This window comes from Miniopterus natalensis, chromosome 2 (genome assembly GCF_054644295.1).
Source record: "Miniopterus natalensis isolate mMinNat1 chromosome 2, mMinNat1.hap1, whole genome shotgun sequence".
Taxonomy (NCBI): Eukaryota; Metazoa; Chordata; class Mammalia; order Chiroptera; family Miniopteridae; genus Miniopterus; species Miniopterus natalensis.
In genome coordinates, this window is record NC_142082.1 from 25963316 (window position 1) to 25991222 (window position 27907).

The following is a 27907-nucleotide window of genomic DNA, read 5'->3' on the forward strand; positions in this document are numbered from 1 at the left end:
CAAGCCTCCCATGCACCCACATGACAACAGCAAAAGCCCCACAGCAAGGCAGTGTGACTTGCCCCCCCCCCAGGAGCCGAAGCTCAGCAGCCCATGGGGTCCCATCGTTCCACCTACCACCAGGCCAAGGAGGGTCTGATCTGCCCACATGAGTGAAGGACCTGGAGCTCATGGAGCCCTGATACACCCCTCTCCACTCCCAAATATGTGACCTCATATGCCCAGGGGACAGGGTGGCTCATGCTTGCCAGAAGCTGCTCCAATAAGGACCCTTGTGTGCCAGGCCTTGGGCTGACTGCACTGAAGGTGGTGGCAGGAGAGTAAACAGGGAGCAAATAGTTCAGAAGCCGACAGCCACATGAAGTGTCCCAGAACCCTGGGCACACATGGCCTGAAACACAGATGTTGGCCTCCAACCTCGAAACACTTGGATCAGAGGGCCGCCCTGGCCAGCGGCCCAGCAGCTGAGTGGGGCCGATGTGCTTGCTTTTGACCTAAATAATCAAAAGAGGCACAGAGCTGGAATAAATGGTTTCTGGGATTCACCCATTCACTGGAGCCTTCTCTAACACTTCAGGGCTCACAGCCTTGGGTGCCCCTGTGCCTGCTAACTCTGCCTGGGTGGCCCTCGGGGGCCCGGGGCACACTGGTTCCCATCGCTGGGTGGGAGCAGTGAGCATGACAGTTCAGAAACAAGGGCAGGGCGGTTCCCTGCCAGGGAGTGAGGTCTGCCTGCCGTCACCCAGCATCACATTTGTCTAGTTCCTGGCTGAGCTGCCTCTGGGTCTCCAGACCCAGTGGGAGGCTGTGGGACTTGCTCCCTCCCCCTCCTCTGGCTTAGAACCAATTTATCTCAGAGCAAGGATGGGCTGAAACACACAGAGAAACCAGGATGGCGGCGGAGGAAAGGCATCCAGAGAGAGTGGCTGTGGCAGGGGAGCTGAGGGCCTGCTTCTCCAAGCACACCGTGTGCACACGACTCCCATGGAGTTTGTGAAAATGTCCATTCAGGCACAGGAGGCCAAAGTGGGGCCCCCCCTCGTGCATTTCCAACAAGCTCCCATGATGCCGATGCTGCTGGTCCAAAGACCCCACCCAAGCAGCGAGTCCCACAGACAAGCCCTGAGGACTTCCCGTGTCGGGAGAGACACTGTCTGAGTGCTGGAGCTTCTGCCCAGAGGAAGAGCCCAAGGGGAGGGTGGGTGGCTGCTAGACCCGTGGAACTTGGGCAGGGTCAGGAAAGGGGGGGGCAGTGACAAGACACCCCTCCCAACATCACAAGGAGATGTTCAGGTGGAGAAAAGTGGGGACCCCAAGGATGCAGCAGGGAGGGCAATGCAGAGGTTTGGGGGCCATCATCATCATGCTGGAGGGTGGAGAGTGAGTGGGGGTGAGCAGTCAGGTGGTTGGTGGGAGAAGGGAGGTGCTGGCATTGGTGACAGGCCAGCTAGTGTTTTTTGTTTGTTTGTTTGTTTTGTTAATCCTTACCTGAGGATATTTTTCCCACAGTGGAAGGGAGGGAGGGAGGGAGAAACATCGATGTGAGAGAGATGCATCAATTGGTTGCCTCCCTCATGCACCCCACTGGAGGTCGAACCTGCAACCCAGGAACGTGCCCTTGACTGGGAATTGAACCTGTGACCCTTCGGTCTGAGGGACTGATGCTCTAACCAGTGAGCCACGCTGGCCAGGGTCAGGTAGTGCTTTTGTATGAGAGGCAATTGGGAGGAAATCCGGAGGGACTGGGAGGTCACGGCCCCTGTCCAGGCCTTCCTGCCGGGCCTCCGTCCCCACACCTGTTCTGTTCCCCTTTTCAAGAGGCAGGGCTTTCAGGAGACGAAGCAAGGAGGGCAGTTATCTGTGAGCAGCTTGTAATCCAAGGCTGGCCATGTGCACAATTAAAAACATACTGTGCCCTACTTACAGGAATAAACAAAAGCACCAGCCAAGTGCAGAAACAGGTAAAAGCGTGAGGAACTCGTGCGTTAGAATTTTAAAGCGTGTTCTGGCCAATGGCGCCCTCTCGTGTTGGAAGTGAGTGCCACATGTGACCCGGGCAAACGCTGAGTGCCCTAGACTGGAATGGGGGTGGGGAAGACAGGCCAACTTTAACCAGCTGTAATGTGGTTACAGTGACTTCTGGGGAGCCCAGAACCCTCTCTGGCCTCTGGACACCGCTACAGTGTCCCAACCACCTGTTGGGGAGCGTATGCAGGAGTCCTGCCTGGCCCAGGCATCTGAACAGTCTGAATTCAGGGCTCAAAGCCTGAGGCTCTAATGCTCAGTGTGCTAATCTAGTGCTCAAGTGTGCTTTTCTGGTCTTCTAAAAGCCAGGATGACCAGAGGGTCTTAAGACAGCCCTGCTTTGGGACAAATCCCTTAATGCTGGGCATTTATCTTCTCATATTATGTGGCTGATTCCTGCTGGGTTTGGACTTTTAACCATGGAGGGACCATCACTCAAGAGGGCCCAATAGGCTGAAGGCATTATGCAAAATATTCACTGGAATCCGTGGCTGCGCTCTGGCTGCTTCCTGAGTCTCTCTGTGTGAACTCCCCACCCCAGGCTCTCCACTGCTGCCCGAGGCTGGAGGTCGGAGAGAGAGCGGCTGACCCAGTTGTATTAAGTTAGCTGATGAGAGGCTCAGCGGGCTTTGAAGCCACTGCAATCCTCCTGGGCCGCGGAGGAGAGACTTCTCAGGAAAAGAGACTGTATTAAACCCCTAGTTACAGAAACCATGGGCTCAACCCTATCTTCTTTTAGAATTAGGAACCAGTGATCCCAGTACTTGAAAGACCTTAGATATGATTATCCACCCTCGCTGGAGAGACCTGGAGGGAACCTTGCCCTGGGTCCTGTAACTGGTTTGGGGAGCATTACTCCAATCTGCCTCTGTGCTTCCTGTGTTTTAGGGAGGGCTTTTGGTGCCATTAGGTAGCCAAGAGATCAGATGTGTTGTGGCAGAAACCCTGACCTTCCCAGGAGCCATCATCACCCCAAGGTCTGCTCTGAGGGCTGAATCTGCTGACCATGACCATAAACCCCATCAGGGCTACACCCCATCTGCCTCCTGCCATGCCTCATGCTCAGCTCACCTGAATGAATGAACGAACATGGGACTGAGGGAAAGAGCAGCTCTCCTCTCCAGTGTGGTCCAGAGCTGCAGGGCACCTCTGGCTTCGTCTCTGCCCAACCTTGAAAATGAGCATGCCACCAGGGCACAGCTCCCCTTCTAGGTTCCTCCAGCTCCTCGACAGTGGTGTCCCTGGGTCCTGGGTCCAGTACTGAGAACCCTGGAGTCTGGGCCCCCCCCCCGCTGATGTCAGCCAGCCCCTTGCCTGGGCTTAGTCCCTCAGTCCCACAAGTGGTCCTCAAGCAGCATCCAAAGCCCTCCTGTTAGCCGACTGGCTTTCCAATCAGCAGCAAAACGATCTCCTTAATCATGGTTATGGCTGTCTTTTAAAGAAGTTAAACTTGTTATTATTGCCACTGAGCGACTGAGTGGACAGACAGACATCAGCCAGGCCTACCTATAAAAATATAACTGACCCACACCCTGCAGCAACCAGCCCAGAAAACCAGCCTGCTCTCTCAGAGCCCAGCCCAAGTGGCCAGCCTGCCGTCCAGAAGTCATGCTCACAGGAAGCTGGCTGCTATCTGCAACGATCCCAGAAACCAAACAACCACCCCCTGGCAATTGGCCTCTGAGGGTCTGGACGTTTCAATGACTGCAGGTTCCCCAACATCTGTCCCTACTTCCAACTCAGGACCAGCCAAAGAAAGTCAAATGTGCTCCCCTAACCGCCGCTGCACCCAGTGTCTGCTGTGGGCGCAGCAGCTGTTAGACAGGGCGGGACCCCAACACAGCCAACTCAGGTCCGTCACCCTGGAACAATATTTTCTGGGATGTAAACATCGACGGGTCATAGCAAGCCAGGTAGGCTTCAGCAGAAGCTGATTCTGTGGGAAGGGAGATGGCGTCAGGTTTAAAGAGGGGCAGAGCCAGACCGGGGGCATTTCTGAGCACACCCGTGGCTCCAGCTGGGCCTCGTTCCAATCCACGCCCAGGGCTCACAGCTTGAAGCTGAAGGACGGCGAAGCAGCCCCTTCCCAGTGTGAAAGGACCGTGGCAACACTGAATGCTCTGAGTGTTCTCGGAGCCACTGCAAACAAGGCCTGCTCAGCCTGGCGCCGGGACAGGAGGAAACAGGCCAGTGATGGGGGTGGCATCGGGCCAGGGTGTGCTCTTGCAGGAGGGAGTCACAGGCTGGCATCATCCCAGACCATCCCTGGCAGGTGGTGGCATAGGCTTCAGGTGGAGCTCGTTCATCCACGGTAGGGCCCCACATTCCCATGGGAAAGAAAGTCCAGCCTCCCTGAGGGGCTGGGCAGGATGTCAGGGCCCTGGCTAAGCAGGAGGGTCCTGAGGGCTGCTGAGCCAGCCCAGAAGGGATGGGAAATGGGCAGGCCAGGCAGGTGGCAGGATGAGGTGGAGGCAAGAGGGACAGCTTGGGGGGGACACTGCAGCTGGGGAGGGAGGTACACACAGCCAGACTTGCAGAATACATGGGTCCTGGCTTTAGACAGGGCCGGCTCTCCCCTTCCTGGCTCCCTGATTCTATTTCTTTGCTTCTCTCTTTCTCATCCCATATTTTGACACTGGTCTACAAAAGTTAGCAAATGTGAAAAAGGCTTTATTTCCTTGTTTTCCTTTTGTAAGTGAGAGGCCGTGGCCACTTTTTTCCCTGCCCAAGTTCAAACCCTGTGACCTTGAATGGGTTCCCTGAGCATTCAGTACTGAATCTTTCTTTGCTGGCTGTTTCTTCTCTCTTCTTACGATTCAAAAGCTTAACGTGTTATAATATCATCTGTGCACTGTGTTTATCTTAATACTGGTCAGCTTTTCATCCTGGAAAGTAAAACAGCAAGAAAAACACCAAATGCTTTTAAAAAAACTCTCCCCCACACGGTAATGTGTTTGTTCTCAAAGTCAACATGCAATCCCAGTTAGAGCTGGGGAGAGATGCACCCAAAGGATGGCCCACAGGTGAGCAGGTGCCGGCCAGGGAGCCCTTTGCCACAACCCGGTGGCATTGCCTCTCTGCGTCACAACCCAAAGGAACAGTCCACTTAGAAAAAACCACACGCAGTTATTTCTCTGAAGAGCAAGAAAACTTGCATTTTAATGCTCTTTATATTAAAGTGTTGTTTTATATCAATAAATATAAATTTTGGGGCAAAAGTGAACAAAGAACCCAACCTAGGAAACGCAGGGGAATCACTGTGAATGTGCTTGGAACTTGTCTGAACCATGAGCGTCGAGTAGGAACAATGATATCCGTTCGTAGGTAATGAAGAGAACAGCATGCAGCCCTGGGCCTGACCTACACAAGCCCACACAGCGCAGGAGGGAATGGGGTGTCATATCTAGTTTTCAAGGACTAGATTTGATTTCTAACCTAGCTCAAAAACATAGCCATCGATCGATGAATGGAATAAACAAAATGCGGCACAACCACGCAATGGAATATTATTTGCCTTAAAAAGAAGGAAATTCCGACACACACTACAACATGGATAAACCTCGAGGACATTACGCTCAGTGAAATAAGAGAGACACAAAAAGACAAATACTGTACGATTCCACTTATATGAGGTCCCTAGAATCATCAAATCCATAGAGAGAGAAAGTAGGATGGTGGATACCAGGGGCTGAGGGACGGGGGCGTGTTAGTGGTTAGGGGGACAGTTTCCGTTTGGGAAGGTGGAAACACCTGGAGATCTGTCGCACAGCAACGTGAATGCACTTAACACTACTGAACTATAGACTTAGAAACGGTTAAGGTGACACAATGTATATTATGAATATCCTATCACATTTTAAAAAATGCTATAAAAAAAACTAACCACCACACAAATTCTTTAAATACATTAAAAAAAATTAAAAGGTGCACACCCTTTTCAGTTCATTGTAACTGTGGAGTGGCTGTCCCTGGGGGGCATAAAGGCACCCCCTTGGCAAGTCAGACCCAGGCTGATGACCCCCTGGAAGCCTCATTACCTGCCTCAGGGTCGTGCTGCACCTCCGCCGTCTGCCTTTCCCGCTCCTGCGCTCCGACCATGGGTCCTGGACCTGGCAACCCCTCTTCTGTCCTGACTGCTGCTCACCTGGCAGCTCAGAGCTTATCTGGCTTCTTCCTCTGCCTGGATCTGCCTCAGATGTCCTCTCTCCACCTGGAGCTGAAACTCTAGCTGCACAGGCTTCTGGGCAACCTGTGTCTCCCCTTCTGCGCCACCCCAGCCCCCATGGCATGGATGAGCTGGCAGGTGCAGCCTGGGCATCAAGGGAAGGGCTTCCCACACTCCAAGCCCCGTTCCCATGAGTTCCTTCACTATGCACTTAGAAATGGTTAAGATGCTGAGTTGTATGCTATGAATATTTTCCCCTTGCAGCAAAATGTCTTTATTATCCAGTAAGACAAGGGCCGTGGTTTCTCCTCCTGGGCAGGGAACCAAGGTAATAATCTCATGGCCTTTTTTCCATATATGAAGGGCCTGGCCACTGTCAGTGGGATCCCCCCCAGTCACAGCCCATGTGCTCCAACAGATGGAAACGCTCCGCATCTGAGCTGCTCAGTCCGGCAGCCACTGGCCACAACTGAACTGAAATATGGCCAGCCTGAACCAGGGACTGAACCTTTCCATGAATTAATTTTAATTTTTAAATAAGTAGCCACGCATGGCCAGGGGCTGTCATACTGGGCAGTAGCGACAGAGAAAGATCATTGCAAAAACGCAAGACGTCTCAAGGAGACGGGCAGCTTCTGGCTCCGTCAGGAGAACATGAGACATAGAGACAGGACCTGTCGGTGTGCAGATGGTGTCAACGCGGTGGGCAGTGGCCCCTGAGCTCTCAGAGCTTCAGACCACATGAAACCACTGGATGAGCAAAGTCTCTGGTGGCAAATGGCCCTTTACTTGCTAATTACATGGCTGGAGGGGGAAGGATCACAGGGCCAGAGTGTCTGAGAACTATTACAAATGGGATAGCTTTCAAGCTGCCCGATCTCATACACAGAGTGCCAAGGAACAGAGGCCGGGAACAAGGTGGTTCATCTCAGCAGACTCTGAAGGGAGACGGGAGGGCAAGGAAATCCCTGCTAACAGGGCCGACCTGGTGTGCTCGGTCCATCTACCCCAGAGGGTGCGACGTGGCCATGGGAAGGGCGACACTGAAGGTGCTGTGTAGAGGGAGGCCCACGATGCGCTGTGGACTAAGAGGAGGAGGGTTGTAACGGGACATATCTGAGCTGCCCCATTTGGGGGAAGCAAGTGCACAGGATAGAAGAAAGTCGATTTTACCCGAACTCTGAACTCTGTGGGAGAAAGAAGCAGGAGGTGAGGGGAAAGCTCTCACTTTTTCATGCATACGTTTTGAATTGTTTAGGGCGCACTCACACACACACTTTTCTATCTTTATATTTAAAAATCAACTGAAAATTCGATTGGAAATCACAGTGGCAGCAAGATGCCAACGGCCTCCGAGGGCTGGGGTCCCCCTGGTCTGAGGCTTTGCCAGCTCGATGGGCATGCACCTCTGGAAATCGGCAGCTCAGGCAGCCAGCAATCTGGGGAGCGAGTCATTTTGGTTCTGGGGTTAGTCCTAGACGAACACATTAGGAGGGCTCAGAACTCTTGACCGTCTGAGACCACATTTACACTCCTGTTCCATTCCACATGTCCCTGTCTTTCTCAGGGTCCATACAAACTGTGCTTGTGGGCGGGTGTTTGTGCCTGCATATGTTGCATGCAGTGTGCCTGTAGTCGTGTGTGCTGTGCATACACACTTATGTGTGGATATACACGTGTGTGCACGCCTCTTATCAGGGTGAACAGGGCCCATCAGTGAAAGCCTGCCTGGAGATGGAATCTCTGTCTCCCAAGCAGCTGGGTGACTTGAACCAGGTCCATGGAAAATCAACGTCACTGTCAGCTTCAATTAACTTTGAGAGCCCCTGAATTGTGTTTTAATTGGGCTGAGGAGAGAGTGCAGCCCTGCAGAGAGGTGATCCTCTCGATATTATCTCCCAAACCCTGGGTACAGTGGATGACTAATGGCCCTGGGGCCCACCACAGGGGCTCCTGCAGGGTTGCCAAGGGGAAATGCAAGTCCAGGGCTGCTGTACCCATTTTTCAAAGAAAAGCCAGAAATCTACTATCTCCATGTTGGCAACCCTATGCATGTATGAGTACACATACGCACTGTGTGTGCACATGGGTGTCTGTGCCTGTGTACACAGCACCTGTGTGAGGAAACCTGGAATGCCTCCATTCACGGGGAGGGGCAGGATCAGACTGAGTTTGAAGTGTGACTTTTGCCACAGTGTCGGTGAAAAGATACAAGGGGGTGGACTGGAGTGTGTGTGTGGGGGGTGCTTGGAGGTGGAGGAAACCCAGGTTCTAGAACTGCAGGAGTGGAGGGACTGAGAGGTTCGAGCCCTGGAGCCTGGGCATCCATGCCCCCCGCATGGGCTCTGTAATCCCCATCAGGATGTGCTTGGTGCTGGACTCAGAGGTGGTGCACAAAGACCACAGGCTGAGTGTGAAAGAAATCTAATGGCTGCCACTCTTTCTGTTTTGTTGGGTGATTTCTATCAGCATAAACATGCTGTTAGCAGACCCATTTCTCTGCTTCCCTGGGCAACAAAGTCCTGGAAAGAGGTGTCTGCACCCACTGTCTCGATCCCTGGCCTCCCATTCTTGTTGAATTGACTCTAATAAGCATCTTACTTCAAACCCTTCACCAAAACTGTTCCTGGACATCCCTCAGCACTCCCAGAGGCCTGCATGCTGAGACTCCCAATGAATTCCTATTTCACCCGCCAGCAAAGTGACAACAAAAGGTACTGTCATAGCCGGGACACTTGACAGGGATGGAGGCCAGAAGCAGCTGCAGGCGTGGCGTGACCGCCGATCTAGCATCCTTTCCACCTATGCCGAGCCCCCACTCAGCCCTGCAGGATCTGGGTGGGGCCTCCCTGCCTGACTGGGGCTGACCCCCTCCCTCATTGCATTTCCTTCTCCCCTCTGACCTCCCCTAGCTGGAACACCTGGGGCTCCCCCTCTGCCCACCACCCCAGCTCTGGGGTCCTCATCACCCACAACTCACAAATCCACACCCCAGCTGGGACCTCACCCCAGAGTTCCAGAATCACCTCACGGTACACAGAGGTACCAGCCCTCGACCTGAGAGGTCCCCTGGACATGCAAGTAACATCGCAAACCTAAAGCAACCCTCCTATGTGCTTCCTCCATTCTTGGGTAATTGCTTCCCCCAAACCATTGCTAATTCCTCTCTCCCATCCCCCCAGGACCTTTGTGAGGACTGTGCCCCATGAGTCCTATATATCACCTTTCCAAGGGGGCACCCCTTTCACTGCACCTTCTCGCACCCCTCCCTCCCTCTTCTCTCAGTCCTCATTTTTATACTCTAATCCCTGTGCACATTTTAGTTAATTTACTGAGAATGTAAGCAGCAGGATTTCTATTTTTGTCACTGTTGGGTCCACGTTGCCCAGCACACAATAGACAGACAGGGGGTGAGCCAAGCAGAGCACCCTCCTCTGCCTTTCTGTCGTGTGACTGTCTGTAGGGAGGTCACAGGCCCACTCCCCAGGGTTGGACCGTGGTTCACTGTCACCAGTCCTCTCGAGTCCCTAGGACTTCCCACCCAGGCCCGGCGATGATAGCCAACAAACCCCATTAGGATTTGCAAGGGTGGTAGGCAACAGTGTGGCTCCCACGTGGGCTGGGCGCCAGCCAACACACCAGCCGCACCAGCCAATAACTCATCCAGTCCTCCACGCCCCCTTCACTGAGTTGTTTTCCAAAGGGCGGAAACTTGCCCCATAGTCACGTGTGTCTGATACAGCTGGACGAAGCCCGCCCGGTTCAGGGTAATATTTCACAGTGATCGATAACTATTCATCAAGTGAAATGGCTAAAATTGGGGCTCCTGTCGTTGGTAGCAATAACAGAAGAAGAGCTAAAATCAGCACATCGTATATTTTGTAAAAGGACAAAATTAACGCTTGGTTAACAACGGTAAGAGTATCTCTTAAAGCAGTCCTCATGAGAGGTTGGTCCATTTAATTTGCATTGGCAGTTAAAAGCGCACACCTGGTTCTAAATTCCACTTTTCCTACTTAGAGACTGTGTTGGCTCAGCAAAAGTCTGGAATAAATCCTGTGCCAGTGACTTGCCTGTATGAGGAGATTTTCCCTTCTTTCTAGGGGCCCCTGACCAGCTCCTGACTCCAACTGGCTTAAGGAGGGACACTGGAGGGGACCAACTGCAATGCTGGCTGTGTCCATCAGGGGGCAGCGCGCTCTTCCTCTTGTAACCGGGAGGGGGAGGGGGGCGGGTGCCCGCAACACAGCACCACTCTGAGCAAATTCCCACAGAACTAAGGGATTGTCCCACACGTGTGCTGCTCAACGGGCTGCACCCTGGGGCCGCTTCAGGTGCTTCTGGACGTGTTTCTCAGTTGTCACTATCTTCCCTGGCACCAAGTGGTCCCTCATCCTGAAGACAGGGACGCAGGGGACCCTTGCTTTACCTAAAGACACAGGTGTTTCTCCCCTACATTTTTAATGTATACAAAATTCTCCAGGGATGCAACTGCTGTGTGAACTGCTGTGGGACACTGCCCTTTGGTTTTCTTTAGCACTCCACCAAAAATTATTTCCTTTCCGAGATGACATCCTCAATCGCACCCCCCCCTCGAGGTGCCGTGACTGACATAGCACCTGGAGGCTGATGGGCTCAGAGTTGTACACGTGGGTGCAAGTGCCCACCTGACCTTCATGAGTCCTATATAGCCTGCTACACATGTGACACCTAACTCCTTTTCTCTGTTGGTCCCTCATGTTAGTTAGGGCATTGCAGCTGTCTTTCTATTTAAGATTTTATTTCTGGATGAGAAGGGTGCATTGGGTCTGACAGGTTGAGATCCATCACTCCAGCATTTGGGCTTTTTATCAGCCTCAACAGGAAAGAAATGTGAGTAAAACATACACAAACGAAACCCCAATACACACCAATTTCCCTGAAAATGGGGCCTGCGGGGCTAGGCTTCAAATATTCACACTGGCGTCTTGGACACTTTTCTAGTACCATGTACCATAAAGAAGAGGTAATGTGCAATTATTCCTCAGACTTCAAAAGAAAACTTGTGTTTCTTGCCCTCTGATCTTGCGTATGTATTGTGCATGCATTCTTAGAGATCAGGGTTTTGAAAAGACTCCCTTCTATGGGGGATAAAAACCCTTAAAACTAAAAGAGAGAAACAAAAGCCACTTATTCTAATGGAAGGGGAGATAAATGTGCTAGAGTGAGAAATGACAGGGGGACACATTAGGCAGCTCAGCCTGTGTGAATTTATTTTATTCACCTGCAGATGTTTATTTGTCCAGCAAATATTTACTCAGGAGCCATGTACCTACTCTCCAAGAACTACATTCTAGGATAGACAGAGGCCAAAATCAAGCTGTAGAGTAATTACCACCATTTCAGATAAGCTCATGAAGCCAGTAAGCCTGATAGGTGATGGGTCTGGGGGTGAAAGGACAATAGGCATGAGGGAGGGCCGCCCTGAAGGGGTGGCTTGGAGTGTGAGAAGCAGCATCTCCAGGGAGCCAGCAGAGGGACAGTAAGTGCGAAGGCCCTAAGGCCAGAAGGGCTGAGGACCAGCAAGACCAGCAAGGGTAGTGGCCCCCACAGGAGAAGATGGCACCAGCCTGAAAGGGCCCGAGAAGGTGTTGGAAATCCGGCTGCCCCCTTCCCAGCATCCCTCCTGCTTGCGGCCTGGGCAGAAGGAGGTATGCCTCTACGTTAGGCTCAGAATGCTGGGTGTTGACATTTCCAGATATAAAATAATCCTCTGAACTTTTAAAATCTAAGAGTAACCAGAAAACCTGACTTTCCCTCCACAGGCAAGGAAGGATTTACCCCACTGAACCCATCTTAGGTGGGCAGTGCGGGACCAAGTAGAATGTCCCTGTGAGCCCTGCACCCACTTTTCAGCCAGGTGCTGAGCGGTTACTGCAGCAAAGACGCACTCTCGAGGCACTGAGTCCTGGGCTAACCACCCCCTCAGCCAGGGCTTGGGAACCGTGCCTATAACTACAGAGATGGCTTGTGGTGAATTTTCATCTACAGGCCTTTTAGGTCCCTAAATGGGACTAGAAGTACAAGACAGAGAGAAAATTAGCTGGGCAGTGAGGAGGCCCTGGGAGATTCTAGAAACAAAGATCATGACAGCCATGCACGTGCTGAGCTCCCTCCGCATCCACACCCTCTGAATTCCTCAGGTTCTATCCGGTTACAATTCAGCAAAAGTGAAGCAGGTAACTGAACAACTCCACAAGGTTTTCTAAAATGGAAATGAGCCAAAGGAGGTTCAATAAAGGGGAGGAGATGGCCCAGCTTATAGCTCAAAGGTGTAAGGACCAAAAACAGCTTTGACATCTGAGAAGTGACTTCATAAACTTAGCATTCAGTGTTCATCAGATTGTACTGAGCTCTCTCCACTGCTGGGCTTTGGAGAGAGGCCTGGGGCCAAGGAGAGATCGGGGGAGAAAGGCATGAGGGCCACGGCCTCTCCCAGATGTGGGACTACCCTCCACCCCTGGGAGACGGTCCCCTGCAGGGGAGGCTCCAGAAGCTGGGGCAGAAGCCCACCCTCGGGGAGACCAGCCAGACTGCCAACCACAGCCGTCCTGTTTCCTTTTTAAATGATTTGAATTTGTTCTTCCCTAATGCCACTGCTGAGCTCATCGCTTCGTGCTCAAAGTGCTGCCCCTTTCTTCTTGTTGATTTGTCCCCACGAGTCCCCACTGCAAGGGGGTCATGCAGCATTTAAGCAGCCTGCTGCTGGGCACACAGAGAGTTGGAGCATGGTCCTGGGTTCCCATCCCAACAACACCCCTCTGCCTCACACCACATGGAGAGTCTCAATCTTCTGGGCACTGTCTAGATGCGTGATCTTACTTTAGCGACATCATCCTGAGGCCCAGTGGCTTCATCTATAGAATTGGCATGACAACTGCCTTCCTGTCTCTGTGGTTTTGAGGGTCAAGGGAGAAAATAAATGGAGACGCTTTGGAATATGGCAGTCCCCACCTCGAAGTACTTCCCTCAGCCCCCGGAGGGGGAACGGCTGGCCAGAGGGGGCCCTTTAGGAGGGCTGCTTGACTCCCAGGGTGCCAGCCATCCCTCTTGCCTCAGCTTCGCCACCTGAAGCCTGGCACACTGAGATGCATAGGGACAACGGAAGGACAACAGAGACGGTGACTGCAGACCCACACCGCTGAGCCAGGGAGTGCTGAGCCCGCTTTTTCCTGTCAAGGGTCACTTACCAACCATGTCTGTCCAGAGCCTCCCCCAACTTATCCAGCCTCCCTTCCTCCACCACCAGCCAGGTTGCTAAAATAATCTATGCACCCCCACCTCTCCAGCACCAATCGGGGGTGATCGGTCATTACTGATTGGTGGTTTTTGTAGATTATGCATCAGTTCACCAAATGCTGTTTTGGTCTGTTTTCTAGACTAGACTCCTTCACAGAGGTCTACGTTACCCAGATTCTGAAATGTGTCCTTACAGACGATGAGGCAGAAGGAGAGCATCCCCAGTGCCTGTGACACTGAGCTCCTGTATGCACCACTGGTGAAAGGTCTCCCTACACTGTTTCCTCATACATATGTATGAGGAAGACACGCCACGTGCACGGCTGTTCCCACCCTTATGCAGCGTCCTAAACAGAAGCAGAGCTCCTGGATCAGAGAGTGAGGTGACCTCCTCACCACCTCGGAGGGCCAGGCCCCAGCCCCAGCGTCTTACGGCCACCTCTGCAGTGTGTGCAGCCTCCCTCCCCAGCACATCTTGCTGGTCTAATGAAGGACTGGACGCTGACTGTGAGGAAGGAAATATCCTTTGGGCTTGCAGGCCGGAGCTGGACACCCCCACTTGTGAGGGGAAGGATGGCAGCCCTGGAGCTAGGACAACTGGGTTCTGATCCAGCATCTTTCACAGCTCAGCGGCATAACCTCAGGCAGGCTCCTGAGCTCCTCTCAGCCAGTCTCCTTATCTGACAAGGGCCCTTTGCAAAGCTGCTTGGGGTTCAGTGCCACCCACCTGGGGATGCTGGTGAGATAGGTCATGACATTCTGGAACTCCTTGTCGGGCACGTCGCTGAAGGCTGGGTAGTCCGGGAAGGTGATGACAGGGCTGCCGTCCTGCCCCCGCCCACCTGGGGAGAAAGCAGAGGTAGCACTGAACTGGGCGGCACTGGTGCCACGTTGTCAGTGGAACACTTAAAATTGAGAGTGTGTTCTTCCACGTTATATGTATTTCTTAAATATATATATATATTTATATAAATATATGTATATGTAAATATATATAAAAATATATATATATTTCTTAAATTCTCACCTGAGGATATGTTTTTATTAATTTTTAGAGAGGAAGGGAGAAAGGGAGAGAAACATTGATGTGAGAGAAACATCCATGAGTTGCCTCCCGCATGAGCCCCGACTGGGGATTGAACCCACAATATTTTAATACCTGGGATGATGCTCCAACCAACTGAACCACCCCACCAAGGCCAACGTTTTATTTTTTATTATGAAATAAGTGCATTCTTATCGAAGGAAATATTTGGAATGTACAAAAAAGTGAGATGAATTAAAACAACCAACCCGTATTTTACTGCTATGGGGCAGCCACCATAACACTGGGCATATTTCTCTCCAAATCTTTCTCAATGCATTTTCCTACCTAATTAAGACTGTGTTGAATATACAGCTGGAGTCCTGCTCCTTTCCCAACATTGTGAACTACAGTTTTCTGTGTTTTATAAATGACAAATCCATTATTTTAAATACTGCATAACATTTCATTCAGGCTGGGTCCTGATGACTCTCCTAATGCCCTGTGTGGGGGCATCTGACAGTTTCTCCGATACTCTCTTATTAGAAAACTCTGTTCTGAAGGGAGTCACCCTTCAGCATTTTAAAATGGAGGGAGGGTACAGATGGAACCAGAGGGGACTTCTCCAAGGGGAGAGACACCTGAGACATTTCACACAGGAAAACAGAGATGGTGCACAAGTAATCAGAAACAGCAGCCAGGTGTGTGGCTTGGGATCTGGGAACCTGAGCACAGCTCTAACCCAGTGGGGCAGTTGGGGAGGGATTGCCTTAGAAAGGAAGGCTGTGAGTTTGGTCTGGGACAAATTTGATTTGAATTGTTCCACAAACAATTGGGAGAAGCGGCAGAGAGGGCAGGTGAGAAGAGACAGCACTCGCACAGGTCTAGGCTCCAGTCTGCACTCTCTCCTGTGTCCTGGATTGAGGACAGATGCCACTCTCTGCCACCGCTCCCTCCAGGGATGGGGTTCATTTCTCTTCTGCTGAACCTGAGTCTTGCTTGGAGACCCATTCTAGCCCATCATATGTGGCAGAAGAGATGTGTGTAACTACCAAGGCTGAGCTGTAATTACCAAGGCTACCATGGAAGCAGCCAGCCGCCCTGCATCCACCATGCGGTGAAGAAGCCCAGGCACTGCCAGGGAGACAGGGGCAGCCTCCATGAAGGGGCCTGAGGTACCATATATGACTGAAGCCCCCAACATTCCAGCCAGCCCCCCAGGTGGATGCAACCAGAGATCTTATCTCGGATTTCCTGATGGATGGCAGGTGGGATGGAGAGAACTAGGACTCTCTCCTGGTTTTCCTTGAGTTTCCATGAGCTTTGGTGAAAGCCCAGGATAGTCTAGGTTTGTTTTAGACATTGAAGCCTAAGGTGTTTGCTCATTTTCTAACAAATTCCCACAGACTTGGTCATGCAAACCAACAGCCCACAGTTGCGTAGCTCAGAGTCGTGGCTTGGCTAAGTGGGTTCTCGCCGGCTGAAATCCAGGTGACAGCCAGGCCTGTGGTCTCACCTGAGACCAGGCTCATATTCCAGGCTCATTCAGGTGTTCGCAGAATTCAGCTCCCTCCATGATAGGACTGAGGTCCCCAAGTTCCTACTGGTATTGGCTGGGTCACTATCAGCCCCCAGAGGCACACACTTTTTGCCAGGTGGCCCCTCCATCTTCAAGGCCGGTGGCAAGAAATCTCTGTAGGTTATACTTGGAATCCCTCCTGCAGGAGGAGTTTGGTCCCTTTGAGGGCTCGACTGATTAGGTCAGGCCCACCGAGAATGATCCTACGGTCAGCTGATTTGGGACCTTAATTTTGTCTGAAAATCCCTTTCCTGAGCACCTGGACAGCATCTGAATACCAGAGAGAAGGTGTGTCTGGGTGGGGGGCAACCTGGGGTTCTGCCTCCTCCCCAGCCACCAAAGAGGTAACGACATGATACTGAAGGGCAGTGGGATTGCAACCTGGACAAAGGTCAAGGTCATGAGTCTGGGTTATTGGTGCACACAGCCGTGAGCCATTTGGGGTCTTGAAGGCAGTGTGAAGAGGTTGCGGTGATGAGAAGGGGCTGGCAAAGAGACCGCAGCTCCTAAGTGTGCTGTTACCATTGGCCATGACTCGTTCTATCGGAATTTTTATTTCTCCTAAGACCTCCACTTTCTCTTTCTCCATGAGGCCAGCACCCTTCACCATGATCGCCTCATAAAAATCAATAAGCCATCTCATTGTCAACAAATCACAGAAGATCCATTTTCCTGTTCACAATCTTCAGTTCCCATGAGGCCATAAACCCCAGAGCTACACCTCGGGTCCATGTGTTGGGGTGCAGGTCGGCTGAACCACGTGGGGGCAGGGCTGATACTTGGGGTTCAGGAGGGAGCCCCAACCTGCTGGCCAAGGGGAAAGGGCCAGCTGTAAGAAGGTGGCCAGAGGATGGCAGAGGCTGAGTGCCTTCATTCTCGGGAAGCTCCCTAACTAACAGCATAAGCAAGGTGTGCGTAACTTTTCTTAAATTGCCCAGACGGAGGAGTGACCCACACAGCTCTGAAGACGATCTGCTGCAGGTGCAGTCACCATGCCCTTGCGGCCTTGATTTACCAGCTCTGTCTAGTGGCTTGGGTCATGCACCACGGCCGGCTGGGCAGGACAGCAGGACGTTTCACAGGGTGGAGGAGGAGCCTCGACCTGAGAGGAGGGCAGTGCCAAGACAGGGGTTGGGGATACAAAGCTACCCAGGAAAGACCCCAGGGGCAGTGCCAGCCCCTTGCCCATAGCAGCCACACGACAGGGACTTTTCCCAGAGGATGGAGCCGCAGAAGCCAGAGTTGCTCAGTGAGGGAAGTGCCCAGGCCCTGGATGAGGTCAACTGTGCCACACCATCCTGTGCCTACTTTACCTGCTGCAGGAAAGTGCTGAACTCCAGGAGACTGCAACCAGCAGTGCTTGAAGCTGCCATTCTCTCAGGACCCAGATGGCCTCTGGCCAGCTCTTCCCATGGCTGCTTGAGGACTAGCACTGAGCTGCCCTCTTCACGGGCATCGCTATAGCATCTCCTGGGCCCTCAGTTAAACCACCTGCCATGCAGACACTGGCCCCACACTCCCTGGCCTCCTGTACTCACCAGACAAGTAAGCAAAGCGCTTCTTCAGCTGATCCTGGATGTCGGCAGCACAGAGCGGGTTGATGTCCTGGTGCATGATTTCATCTGAGGGGAGAGCAGACGGACACACCTGTCACTCGGTGGAAACACCGCCTGATGCACTACAAGTCTGGGTCAGCCCCACATCAGCAGACAACTAAGGGGCCGGCAGTCATGTGCTTGGAAAAAAAATGTCAGTTTCCAATACTCAGAAACCTTTGTTTCTCAGAGCACAAAAAGCAATGTGCTGAGTGATTCATCAATATTTAAAATCTGGTGTGTCAGAGGCACAGAGAAAGGAAGAGAGAGGGGAGGGGGGAGGGAGAAAGGGGGACAGAGAGGGACATGCAGGCAGAAGGGGAGACATGAGGAAAGGGGAAGGGCCAGGAGCTGGAGGACTGACTCCTACGACCAGTAGTCAATGAACAGCACCGAAAACAGACACGCTTTGTTCTGTGAGTCTCCACCCATGTGCTGGAAGTGGTCCAGGCAACTCCTGGGGCCCTTACCTGTTGCTTATGCAAAGACTTGCTGCTCAGAGGGGAAACCTGGCCACAGTAATGGGCCTACAGCCTCCAGATACACCACACGCAGGGCCTCACCACCTGCCTGACAGTGACATTGAGGAGGGTGTTGAGCCAAGTCCCCAAGCCTGGCACTGAGAGGGAAAACGGCTTAGCAGGCTGCAGGCGGCAAGTTCTAGATCAGGGGTTTGGAAGTAAACTGGCAGCACCTCCAGCCACACCCTGGTGGCATCAACCAGAAGTAAGAAGGTTTCACAAGACTCTAGGGGAAAACCTAGAGCCTGACTAAAGATGTAAGGTCACTGCCTAGTGTGTGATGTTGGGGTGTCACAGGTGGACCAAAAAGCTGGGTGTGCTGGGGTGTCTTTTGTGTTTCTGAGTCAATGCCAGGCCAGCGATCATGTGACTTATAGCCAATATCTTATGTCACTGGACCCCAGCTGTATAGCAAAATTTGCAGTCTTGTACATTAACACATTTTCTCTAAAGAGATTCACACCTCATGTTGATGCCTTGCAAACAGCTTAAAAGGTCAGTTCTTCTATACCCAGTTTAAGACGCAGGCCACGAACAGCCTAGAATATGGGCCATGGAGATCTTTTACCCTGAAAATTCCAGGGGAAGAAGCAAAATGCTATCTGCACAGATCAGCCTTAAATCCTGTTCTTCTGGTCTTGCAAACGAGCAAGTGAAAACAGGTGGCACACTAAAACACAGAGGCGGGTCCCAAAGATCCTGGCTGTGCCATTTGTGGAGCTGCCAACCACCACAGCTGGCTGGCCCTTCCACCGCCTGTGTTGAGGAGGAAGTGACTAGGGAGGGCTGCTGGGCCTGACAGAGCAGCGGCAGCATTCAGGGCCAGGCAGGAAAAACAGTAAATGCTCATTAAACTCAAAAAGTCAGGAGTGGCGCTGGGCCTCCCCTGGGCAGCTTGGTGGCACGGATGCATTTCCCAGTGTCACTGAGATGTTTCAGCAATGGCTTTCATTTGTGGGAGAAAAACAGGGTTGGAAAAATCACTCCAAGAGATCTCAGAATATGTATTTTTAATTCAAGATAAGGTGATTTAAGGCTGGAATGAGTGTTAGGTGCAATTCATACGCGGCCTTGAGGTTTAAATTTTGCATTGCTGTCGTCTTCTCTCAACAGGAAGGAATGACCACGGCACTATCACATATGAAACCTGTGCTACTTTTCCTCACATTCGACCTCTGCAGCCCTGAGAGGAACATGTCGTTGAAACAGACCCCTGGGTAATAAGGATCTCCCTGAAGTCTGGAGATGTCCCAGGGGCAGCAGGGAATAGCATGACACCATGAGCTGGCAAGTCCTTTAATAAGTGGGGACCCAGAGTCAGTGACAAGCATAGACACCGGGCTGGGGTGATTCCCAGACCTTGCTGTGATCCTGGAGACATCTGCCCTGGATTCCCAAATCTCCCACCAGGACTCAACTTCCAGACTTAAGAGGAAAGAGAACTATGACTGTCAAGGCCTCCGATGGTGGACATTTCTACAGTAATTCTTAGACCTGATGCTGAATGGCAGAGGCTTCAAGCTAGCACTTCCTCTCACCAGCAAGCTGTCACACTTCCAAGCTCACTTATGGACACCACGGGCTGTCTGTTTTCTGTACAGCTCACCATGATGACAGACAGCTTTCCCGTGTACTGGAGATAGAGCTGATACTACCGACCATTCCTGCTCTTTCTGTGACAGAGTTACAGTCTCAGAGGCTGGACCATTGTTAATGTGAATTTGGTTCCATTGAGGGCTGTCTATGGGGCCTCCTCACCCACCCTCTGCTCTGGGTGATGGCTGCCCTCACATTCTTAGACTTTCTTAAATGGGCCAAGGCCCCTCCAGCCTCAGGGCCTTTGCACAAGCTGTCCCCTCTGTAATGCTTTTTTCATCTGTTTGTTCCTCTAATCTCACTCAATTGCTGGCTGAGATGTCACTCTTTAGGGAGGCTCCTAGCCTGGGCTGGGCCTCATAGCTTCCTACCAGCACCCACGGAGCACCCACCATGCCCACCACTCACAGTTGTCTTATCCCCAGGGCCCAGCTCAGTGGCTCCCATGGAAGGAGCTCAAAGAATATGTGTTGAACAAATGTAGCAAGAGGAGAACGAGAGTGTGACTTCCCAGAGCATCATTTAGAATCCAACTAATTCAGCAAAGTCCTTTCTGGCTTGCACATAGGCTGGTTCCAGAATTTCTGATCAGTCGCAGGCTGCGTGAGGTGCAGAGCTCACAGACTGCTGATTGCTGCGATGTGCTACCCTGCAGCCAAGCTGTGGAAACCAACACTTGTGAACTTTTGGGGGCAGGACTAATTATAACATTGCACCTTAGATCAAGTGCCCCATTTTAGGTTTGAAAAATGGGATTACTGTGTGGAAAAATGGGATTACTAGGTATGTTGCTACAAATGGACTATCTACAACGCATTCACATCTTAAATGGTCACTGGCCACCCTCAGAAAGCTGGAAATAATTAAAAACATTTCCCACTTGGGATTAAGGCACAGGATCTTTAGTTTGTCATATGATGCCTCTGTGGCAACGGGCTCTGAACATTTGTAGTTTTTCATCCTTCCTGTAGCTTTATTCTCATTTATGGACAGGGCAATTTTGCACTTTGTGCTGACAATTTTTTTCAAGGTCCTTGTCCACTGTGTTTAATTTTGTAAAAGAGTTATGCTGCGGCCACCAGTTCATGGAGATGGAGGTGCTTGATGGTGACAAAAGCGAGCCTTAGCCCCTCGGCTCCCCCTTCACTGTGTGCGTGCCCGGTTGCTCCAATGTCACAAGTCTGGGACAGGAAGTGGGGTCACCCCACCCGCCAGTTCAATAAAAGGGTCAGGCAGGGCCCGGCTCCTTTACAGACCGTCTCTGTGAGTGCACAATGCTTTACAGACAGCTCCCGCTTTCCAACATTCCTGTCTCGGCCCAGACGTAAATGGAGACTCCCGGCCAATTATCCCATCACAGAGTCACTTTTGAGGAGAGAGGTTAAGAAGGGCCCTGAGTTGGAGGGGTCGAGGGTGGGAGAAGACAGTGCTTCTCTTCTGATCCCCTAGCATGGTGAGGACAGGGCAGCTAGGTGCAGGGTCCAAAGGCAGAGTGGCCCCCCAGCACCAGCTCTGGGAGCCCGTCTGGGAAGCCTGCCCTGTCTGGTGCAGGGCAGGGGACGAACGGCCATGTAGCTCTTCAGTGGGAATTATCCCTGTCTCACAAGGTCCTATCTGGCCTGGGACCAAGCTCAGCTCCAGGTGAGGACAAACAGGGAGACATCTCAGCCGCTGAAGTTTCAGTATCCACACAAAGTTGTTGCCTTTATCTGACTTGTTTCAGCACCAATCTTAGAGTCCAGGGGGTGGCATTATACTTTTATCTTTAGATCTTTTCATCCTAACACAATTAGACTGCAGCAGCAAACTTCCTTCCTCTTGCAAATTGACTCAAGGATGTGCTTTATTGTAGGACAGTTTCGTAATGGAGGTAAGCAGCAGGGCGCTGCTGCTGTCCACTCGAAGGGGCCATTCTGAGCCTCTGCTCTGCTCACTAGTAGCCATCTAAGGTGGAGAGGAAATATGCAATGACAAGGGACTGCAGCAGATGTAGAAGTCATGGGACCCTGAACATCACTCACAGGTGGTAAATCTCCCAGGTTAAGTGAGCCCCAGTGCAGTAGGAGGACCCTTGAATTTCAACTCAAAGGCTGGTCCCTGCCATTTACTGGTGACCTTGGGCCTCACTCAAAGGCAGACAGGAGCCTAAGAAGGGTTCTTACAAAGAGGCCAGCGGCTGGTGAGAGGCCCTGGGCCACAAAGTCTCTTATGTGCTAATTCTCTTATTTATATCTGGCTGAATGTCCACACCCAAGGCTTTTGCTTATTTTCAATCAAAATACAACAGTGATGTCTTTTCAAAGTCCAGGGTGGAGTCAAGTGGGGTTACTTCGCCAACTCACTTGGGTGGGATTCCTACTTCACCAAGCCCACCCCAGGAACACCCAAGCCAAGAGCAAAGTGTGTGCGGAAGGAACCAGAGGGGGGCTACCAGCTCCAACCAAGCCCCTTTTGGAGCCCCGTGGGCCAGGGTGGGATGGATGCCTCCCCGCCAGCTGTTGAATCCTCGTGGTCAGGACAGACAAAGTGTCTCCATTTCTATTTATAATCTATGTGGAGGGCTCTGTGATCTAGCCACTTGAGATGTTTGAGATCTATACTGATTTGGGTAGCTGAATGCTCATTCACAGCACAGCCTAAGTTATTTGTTATTGAATTAGGCATAAATATTTCATATCATATGCAAAGCATCATTAACTCAGTTCACCAAATGTTCTCTCTGATTTCCACATTTCAGAAAACAAGTCCTTACAAAGTTTAAAAAAAAACATCCCACGCTGAAAAGGTGCTTGACTGAAATTGTCATCGAGGAAAAGCACCTCCAACCACACAGTAGTGCCAGTTCACATGCACCCGGTTGGAGGAAATCAGGAAGCCAGGCAAGATCAAGCTGGAGCCATCCAAACTCTCCCATGTGGGTGCCGGGGGTCCGTCCACCAGGCAGCACTGGGTAGATGGGATCACAGCGTGCACTGCCGGTGCAGATGAGGCTGAGCATACCGGAGGCCCCGGGAACCTCCTCACAGTATCATCTCCAGACTGCATCTTCCAAGGCTGTGTGCCCACTCACCCAACAGACTCAAGTCTGAGCAGGAATCACCTGGAAGCCTCGCTAAGGCACACATGCAGAATCCACAGTAAATCTCACTTGAATGCACTGGGCATTTCCTACCCCATCCCACCCCATGCTGACTCCAGCAAGCCTCAGCATCCTCCATAACACGGGCTCTAGGCAGCTTGCCCAAGCACACGAAGATGCCACTCAGGCCAAGGCCAGTGAGCTGCCCCGACCTATATCGGAGTGTAGGCAGTGCTCACAACCCTCCTGGCTACCCCAACCAGCACAGAGCATTTTTCCAGGGACCCCAACTCCCACTTCTGGGGCCTCTGGGGTCAAACTCCCAGAAGATCGTTTCTCTGCACTGTCCAAACAGCCCTCTTCCACGTCAGGGAGAGAAGGGCTCGTAGTCAGACAAACTTGGGAGGCACCACAGATGACCCTTCCATCATGGAAGCTCCAAGGCCAGCAGTGCCACCCCCAAACTTAACTGGTTGGGGATTGGGGGTGAGTGGAGGAAAGGGTGTACATAACAACTCCTAACTACTGCAGAATGAATGTTGCAAATAAAGTGCTTGGGGACATGCTACTCTAGGTAGCTTATTAAAACAAAGAAAAAGTCTTGAAACTCCAACACAAGCACTCACTGAGCCAACAGTAAAAACAAAAACAGAAACAAATCCCCAAACCCCACCAAGGTATTAAATCAACCAAGAAAGCAAGTATGTCTTGGACATCTACACTATGACTAGTTGGCATAATGGAAAATACAGGAGAAATGTAAGAATTCCTTAAACTTACAGGCTGTCTGGAGCAACTAAATTGCATTTTAATTGGTTCACATAGAAAATCTTTAATTGTAATAGAAATAGCAGTTGCAGTACAATTCTTACTAAAATACCTTTTATGTATTAATGCATTTAATTGTCACAACAAACCAACAGGTGGGAACACTATTATACCATTTTTTTGGATGAGCAAACTAAGGCACAGAGAGGTTGAGTGGCTTGCCTGAAGCCACACAGCAGTTGACAGGGGCAGGGTGGGGGGTGTTCTACATGGAGCAGCTTAAAGAAGGGAGGGGCAAGGGTGTCAGCCAGTCTGAGGCAGCATCAAGGTGGGTGTCTCTCAGGGGATAGGGTTTCGAAAATAGAGATGCTAAGAGGAAGCATTTCTAATGTGGGGTGGGGGGAGGCTTGGCTTTACAGCCAGCCGTGGAGGAAGTTCAAAGCAACAGGAACAAGCTGGGCGTCTGGTGTCTCCCTCACGGGACTCAGAGTGGATTACAGTGATAGCAAGGTCCTCAATGCGATATTTGATTTTGTGAGTCCCTTACCCTTGCATCAATGGTTAAAGAAACAACTTTTAGCAACTAGCATAGGCATTTTAAATCATCATAATGTTGTATCAATTCTTTTTAAGAGTCTAAGTAGATTTCTTTCTTTAAAATCATTTTTACTTTTCAACTACAGTTGCCATACGTTATTATATTCGTTTCAGGTGTACACCGCGGTGCTTAGACATTGCATAACTTACTAAGTTGATCATCCCCGTAAATCTCACACCTGACACCCTACACAGTTATTAGAATATTGTTGACTATATTCCCTACTCTGTACTTTACATCCCCAGGACTATTCTGTAACAACCAATCTGCACTTCTTAATCTCTTCACCTTTTTCACCCATCCCCCAGAACTCCTTCCATTCTGGCAACCATCAAAATGTTCTTTGAATCTGAGTCTGTTTCTGTTCTGCTTGTTCATTTATTTTGTTTTAGATTCAATTGTTGGTAGAAATGTATTTATTGCCATTTAAGATCTTAAACCGACTCTCCTTGCCGCAGGCAGAGAAGAGAATGCAGTCAGTGAGTGGGGATTCCTTTGCCAAGCCCATGGACTGCTGCTGCTGCTGCAGCTCTGGGTCAGGGTTTCCCAGAGAGTGAACTGTAAGTGTCTTTGAACCTGAACACTGACTGCACATTGTCCCCAAGGTTCACAAAGACATGCTGTCTGCAGAGCTGCTCTCGCTTCTTCTCTGAGTCGCTTTAATGAGGGCTTGGAGCCCGGAGGCTGCATTTTCCTTTGCTGAAATCACCTTTTATACATGGGAATCCTTGGTTTCCCAGGAAGTGGGCCAGAGCTCTGAAGGCAGTTGGGGCTGTGTGACCTTGGGCATGTTACTTAACCTCTCTGTGCTGGTCTCTTTGTAAAATCAAGATAATTATGGCATCTAGCTCCCAGGGTGGCTGGTACACTCAGTGAACATGTACAGCATGGTGGCTGGCATGTGGTGGATATTAATTGTTAAGAACACCCGGAGATAGACAGTCTGCACTTGCCCTGGCCAGTGTCACATCACCACTGCAGTTTGACTTTGGTTTGGTTTTTAAGAAAAAGCCATTTCAATCTAGTCAAGGGCTCCTTCAGGACTCCACAAGGGGAAGCCACTTTCATAATACCACTAAGACTTTTGCCCTTCCCCCCGTCCCTACAAGAGTGTGCAGGCTCTCCAGCAATCACACACCATGAGGTACCATGAGCTGCAGGAAAGCAGTCATGAAACTAGGCAATCCTCATGTTGTCAGAGACTAAGGACATGTGCAAAATGCAAAGCAATGCCACTGCTTTCACACTTTTTTGTTCTGGATAATACCATTACTTTTCATTTAAAATGTTACTTGTGCTACCATAATGAAATGATCATTGTTATTTTTATTTAAGTTAATATTTTAAAAATTTGTTTTAATTTCTAATATGGTAAATAACCTAGTACAAAGTTTTCTATCCTCAGTAAAGTATTCACAGTGGAAAAGATCCGAGATCCAAATGTCTAAGAACTGCTGGAAGCAACATGAAGGCTAGGTGGGCTCACTCTCACTGAAGTACTGAACTAGGGAGGCAGGTCCTTCCAGGGTCTGGGGACCTCAGTGGTGCCTCTCTTCTTTGACCTCCCTGCCTCTCTCTCCTGCAGGGTGAACGCAGAGCTAGCTCTGGGTCTGCTGCCTCTGGTCATAGCTCCCATGGAGGGTTCAACTCTCGCCACACCACCACAAGACTGGGCTGCCCACAGAGGGGTCATCCAACAAGGGGACTTTGGGATCAGCATGTTTGAGGCAGTGGGCTCCAGACTGCACCTTCTGGGCCATGGTGCTGTGCACAGTTAGCTGCACAGGGCATTCACTGCACAAGGGTTGCTGAGCAGGCAAGTGGGAGAGGTCTAGCCCAGCCCTCTGAGAGGAGCATTCCCACACAGTACAGACCCTGAGAGTCTTTAACATCTACTAGGCATCCTGGGCTCCAGGAGTAGAGGCCAGTCCTGGGCAGGTGTGCATGTCTCTCTCTCTCTCTTTCCCTCTTCTCCCTTTCCCCTTCTCCCCTGGGCACTCTAGCTTTTGGGTCTCAACCTTTTAATGACAGTCTTGCTCTGATGGCCATTGAATGGGCTCACACTGACCTGGCACCTGCCCAACTGGACAGGGATGCATCCGTTGCCACATCCCAGAATAGCTGGCTATCGGATGGGCATAGGTCCAGAGACCCATTCTGTGGAAGGAGCAGGAAGAGACCCAAACGACAATAGGGTTTCATGCAGCCACATGAAACCTTCTTGGGGCCTTTCACCAGTGCCCAGCGTGGCCTGGGTCATGGAAGGACTGGAGGCTGGGATGGGGCTGGGGGCTGAGCAGCTGAGGGGTCCCTGCTCCCTCCCATCTGTTCTAAGCAGTGGTCTAGGGTCTCCTGAGCCAATCTCCCAGCAGGTGACTCCACCCTCCTGTTTGTAATGCAGTTTCAGTTCAGCCTTTCTCTGTTCCAGAACATTCAAAGGGGGCTGTTCAAGAGCAAAGCTCTGAATTCGAAGCTGAGGGAGCTGGTGCCTATGAAGAATCTGATTCAGGGACATGGTTGTCATGCACTGGGATAGAACTGAGGCTGGATTTAGGACGAGCATGGCCATGTTCTCAGGACCCTAGGGTTTCCAGACTTTTGCTCCTGTCTCTCCTCAGTAGCTTTGTTTCTGCATCCTGGGTGGACAAGGCCCCCACCCTCAGCCCCCCGGACTAGCCATGAGTGAGCACACCCACACAGCTGCTGGACATGGGCAAGTCCTCGGGGGAGAGCACGGCAGCACTGATGGAAGCAGTTCCATGAGCTCACTCCACCTGCTAAGGACCCAGAAGGGTGAGTCCTCAGCTCATTTCAGAAACGAGGAAGGCTGAGGTCAGGGACCCTAAACAGCAGCTCAGGCCATGGAGGTGGGAGCACTGGGACTCGAACCCTCACCAGCTGGGCAACTGACGCCTGTGGAAGGCCTCTGACGGAGAAGCTGGAAGGCCATTCAGTGGCAGCGCCATCAATGTCTGTCTGCTGGGGGTTCCAAGCAGATGGGAGTCTCCCAGAGGTCTGAACAGGGCAGGCTGGGGAGGAAGGTACAAGGCTGCAGGGCGAGGCTTCCCACCGCACAGGAGCCGCTGTGTCCAGTGGGAGAGGTGGCGAGGGAGCTGTGTGGCCCGATTGTTTTTACTAAACCAGCCCATTTAGTAAACTCTTCCCTGTGTGGCCACCGTGAATGTAGCTTTCAGCTAAGCTAGTAGTTCCTGATTTCACAGTTTCTGGTTTTGGTTTTTGTTTTTTTAAAGGCCCACAAAGGCAATCAGAGAAATGGGCTCAAACAAGGACTCAAGGGGCAATGTTAAATGCAGGTCTGTCTTGCCCTTGGCATCCAGCACTATGCAGATGGTGACAGAGCAGCTGCTGCGTGTGGACAGCAGGCCAAGCCCTGCAGCAAGTGCATCTGTGAGCATGGCCCTGCCATGCCCTGGTCACAACCTCTCAGAGCTGCATCAGCCTGCTCAGGGTTGCAACATCTCATCCCGGGGGCTCCCGAGCCACAGAGGAGAGGGAGCTGGGCTAGGATGCAGAGGGGAGAACGCACCCATGGGAGCCAGCCCTCCAAGATGCTACTTTACTTACTTCTCAGCTCTTTGAGGCTGTGCTCCCCTGAGTTCACAGAGCTGGGATCCTGGGCTGTATGCTCAATGGCCAGGCCATCCTTAGGCTCAATGCA

General features: G+C 51.4%; 1 protein-coding gene across 2 annotated transcripts in view; it reads right to left on the reverse strand.

The window, feature by feature from the left end:
• Positions 1 to 27907, reverse strand: part of MCF2L (MCF.2 cell line derived transforming sequence like) — a 111642-nt gene that overhangs the window by 39261 nt on the left and 44474 nt on the right. For both annotated transcript variants that reach the window (XM_016212878.2, XM_016212879.2), the window contains exons 2-3: positions 17610 to 17693; positions 14196 to 14310 (exon numbers count right to left, since the gene is read on the reverse strand). In XM_016212878.2, coding sequence (XP_016068364.1) covers positions 14196 to 14310; positions 17610 to 17693 — 199 coding nt within the window. The remainder of the gene's footprint in view (positions 1 to 14195; positions 14311 to 17609; positions 17694 to 27907) is intronic.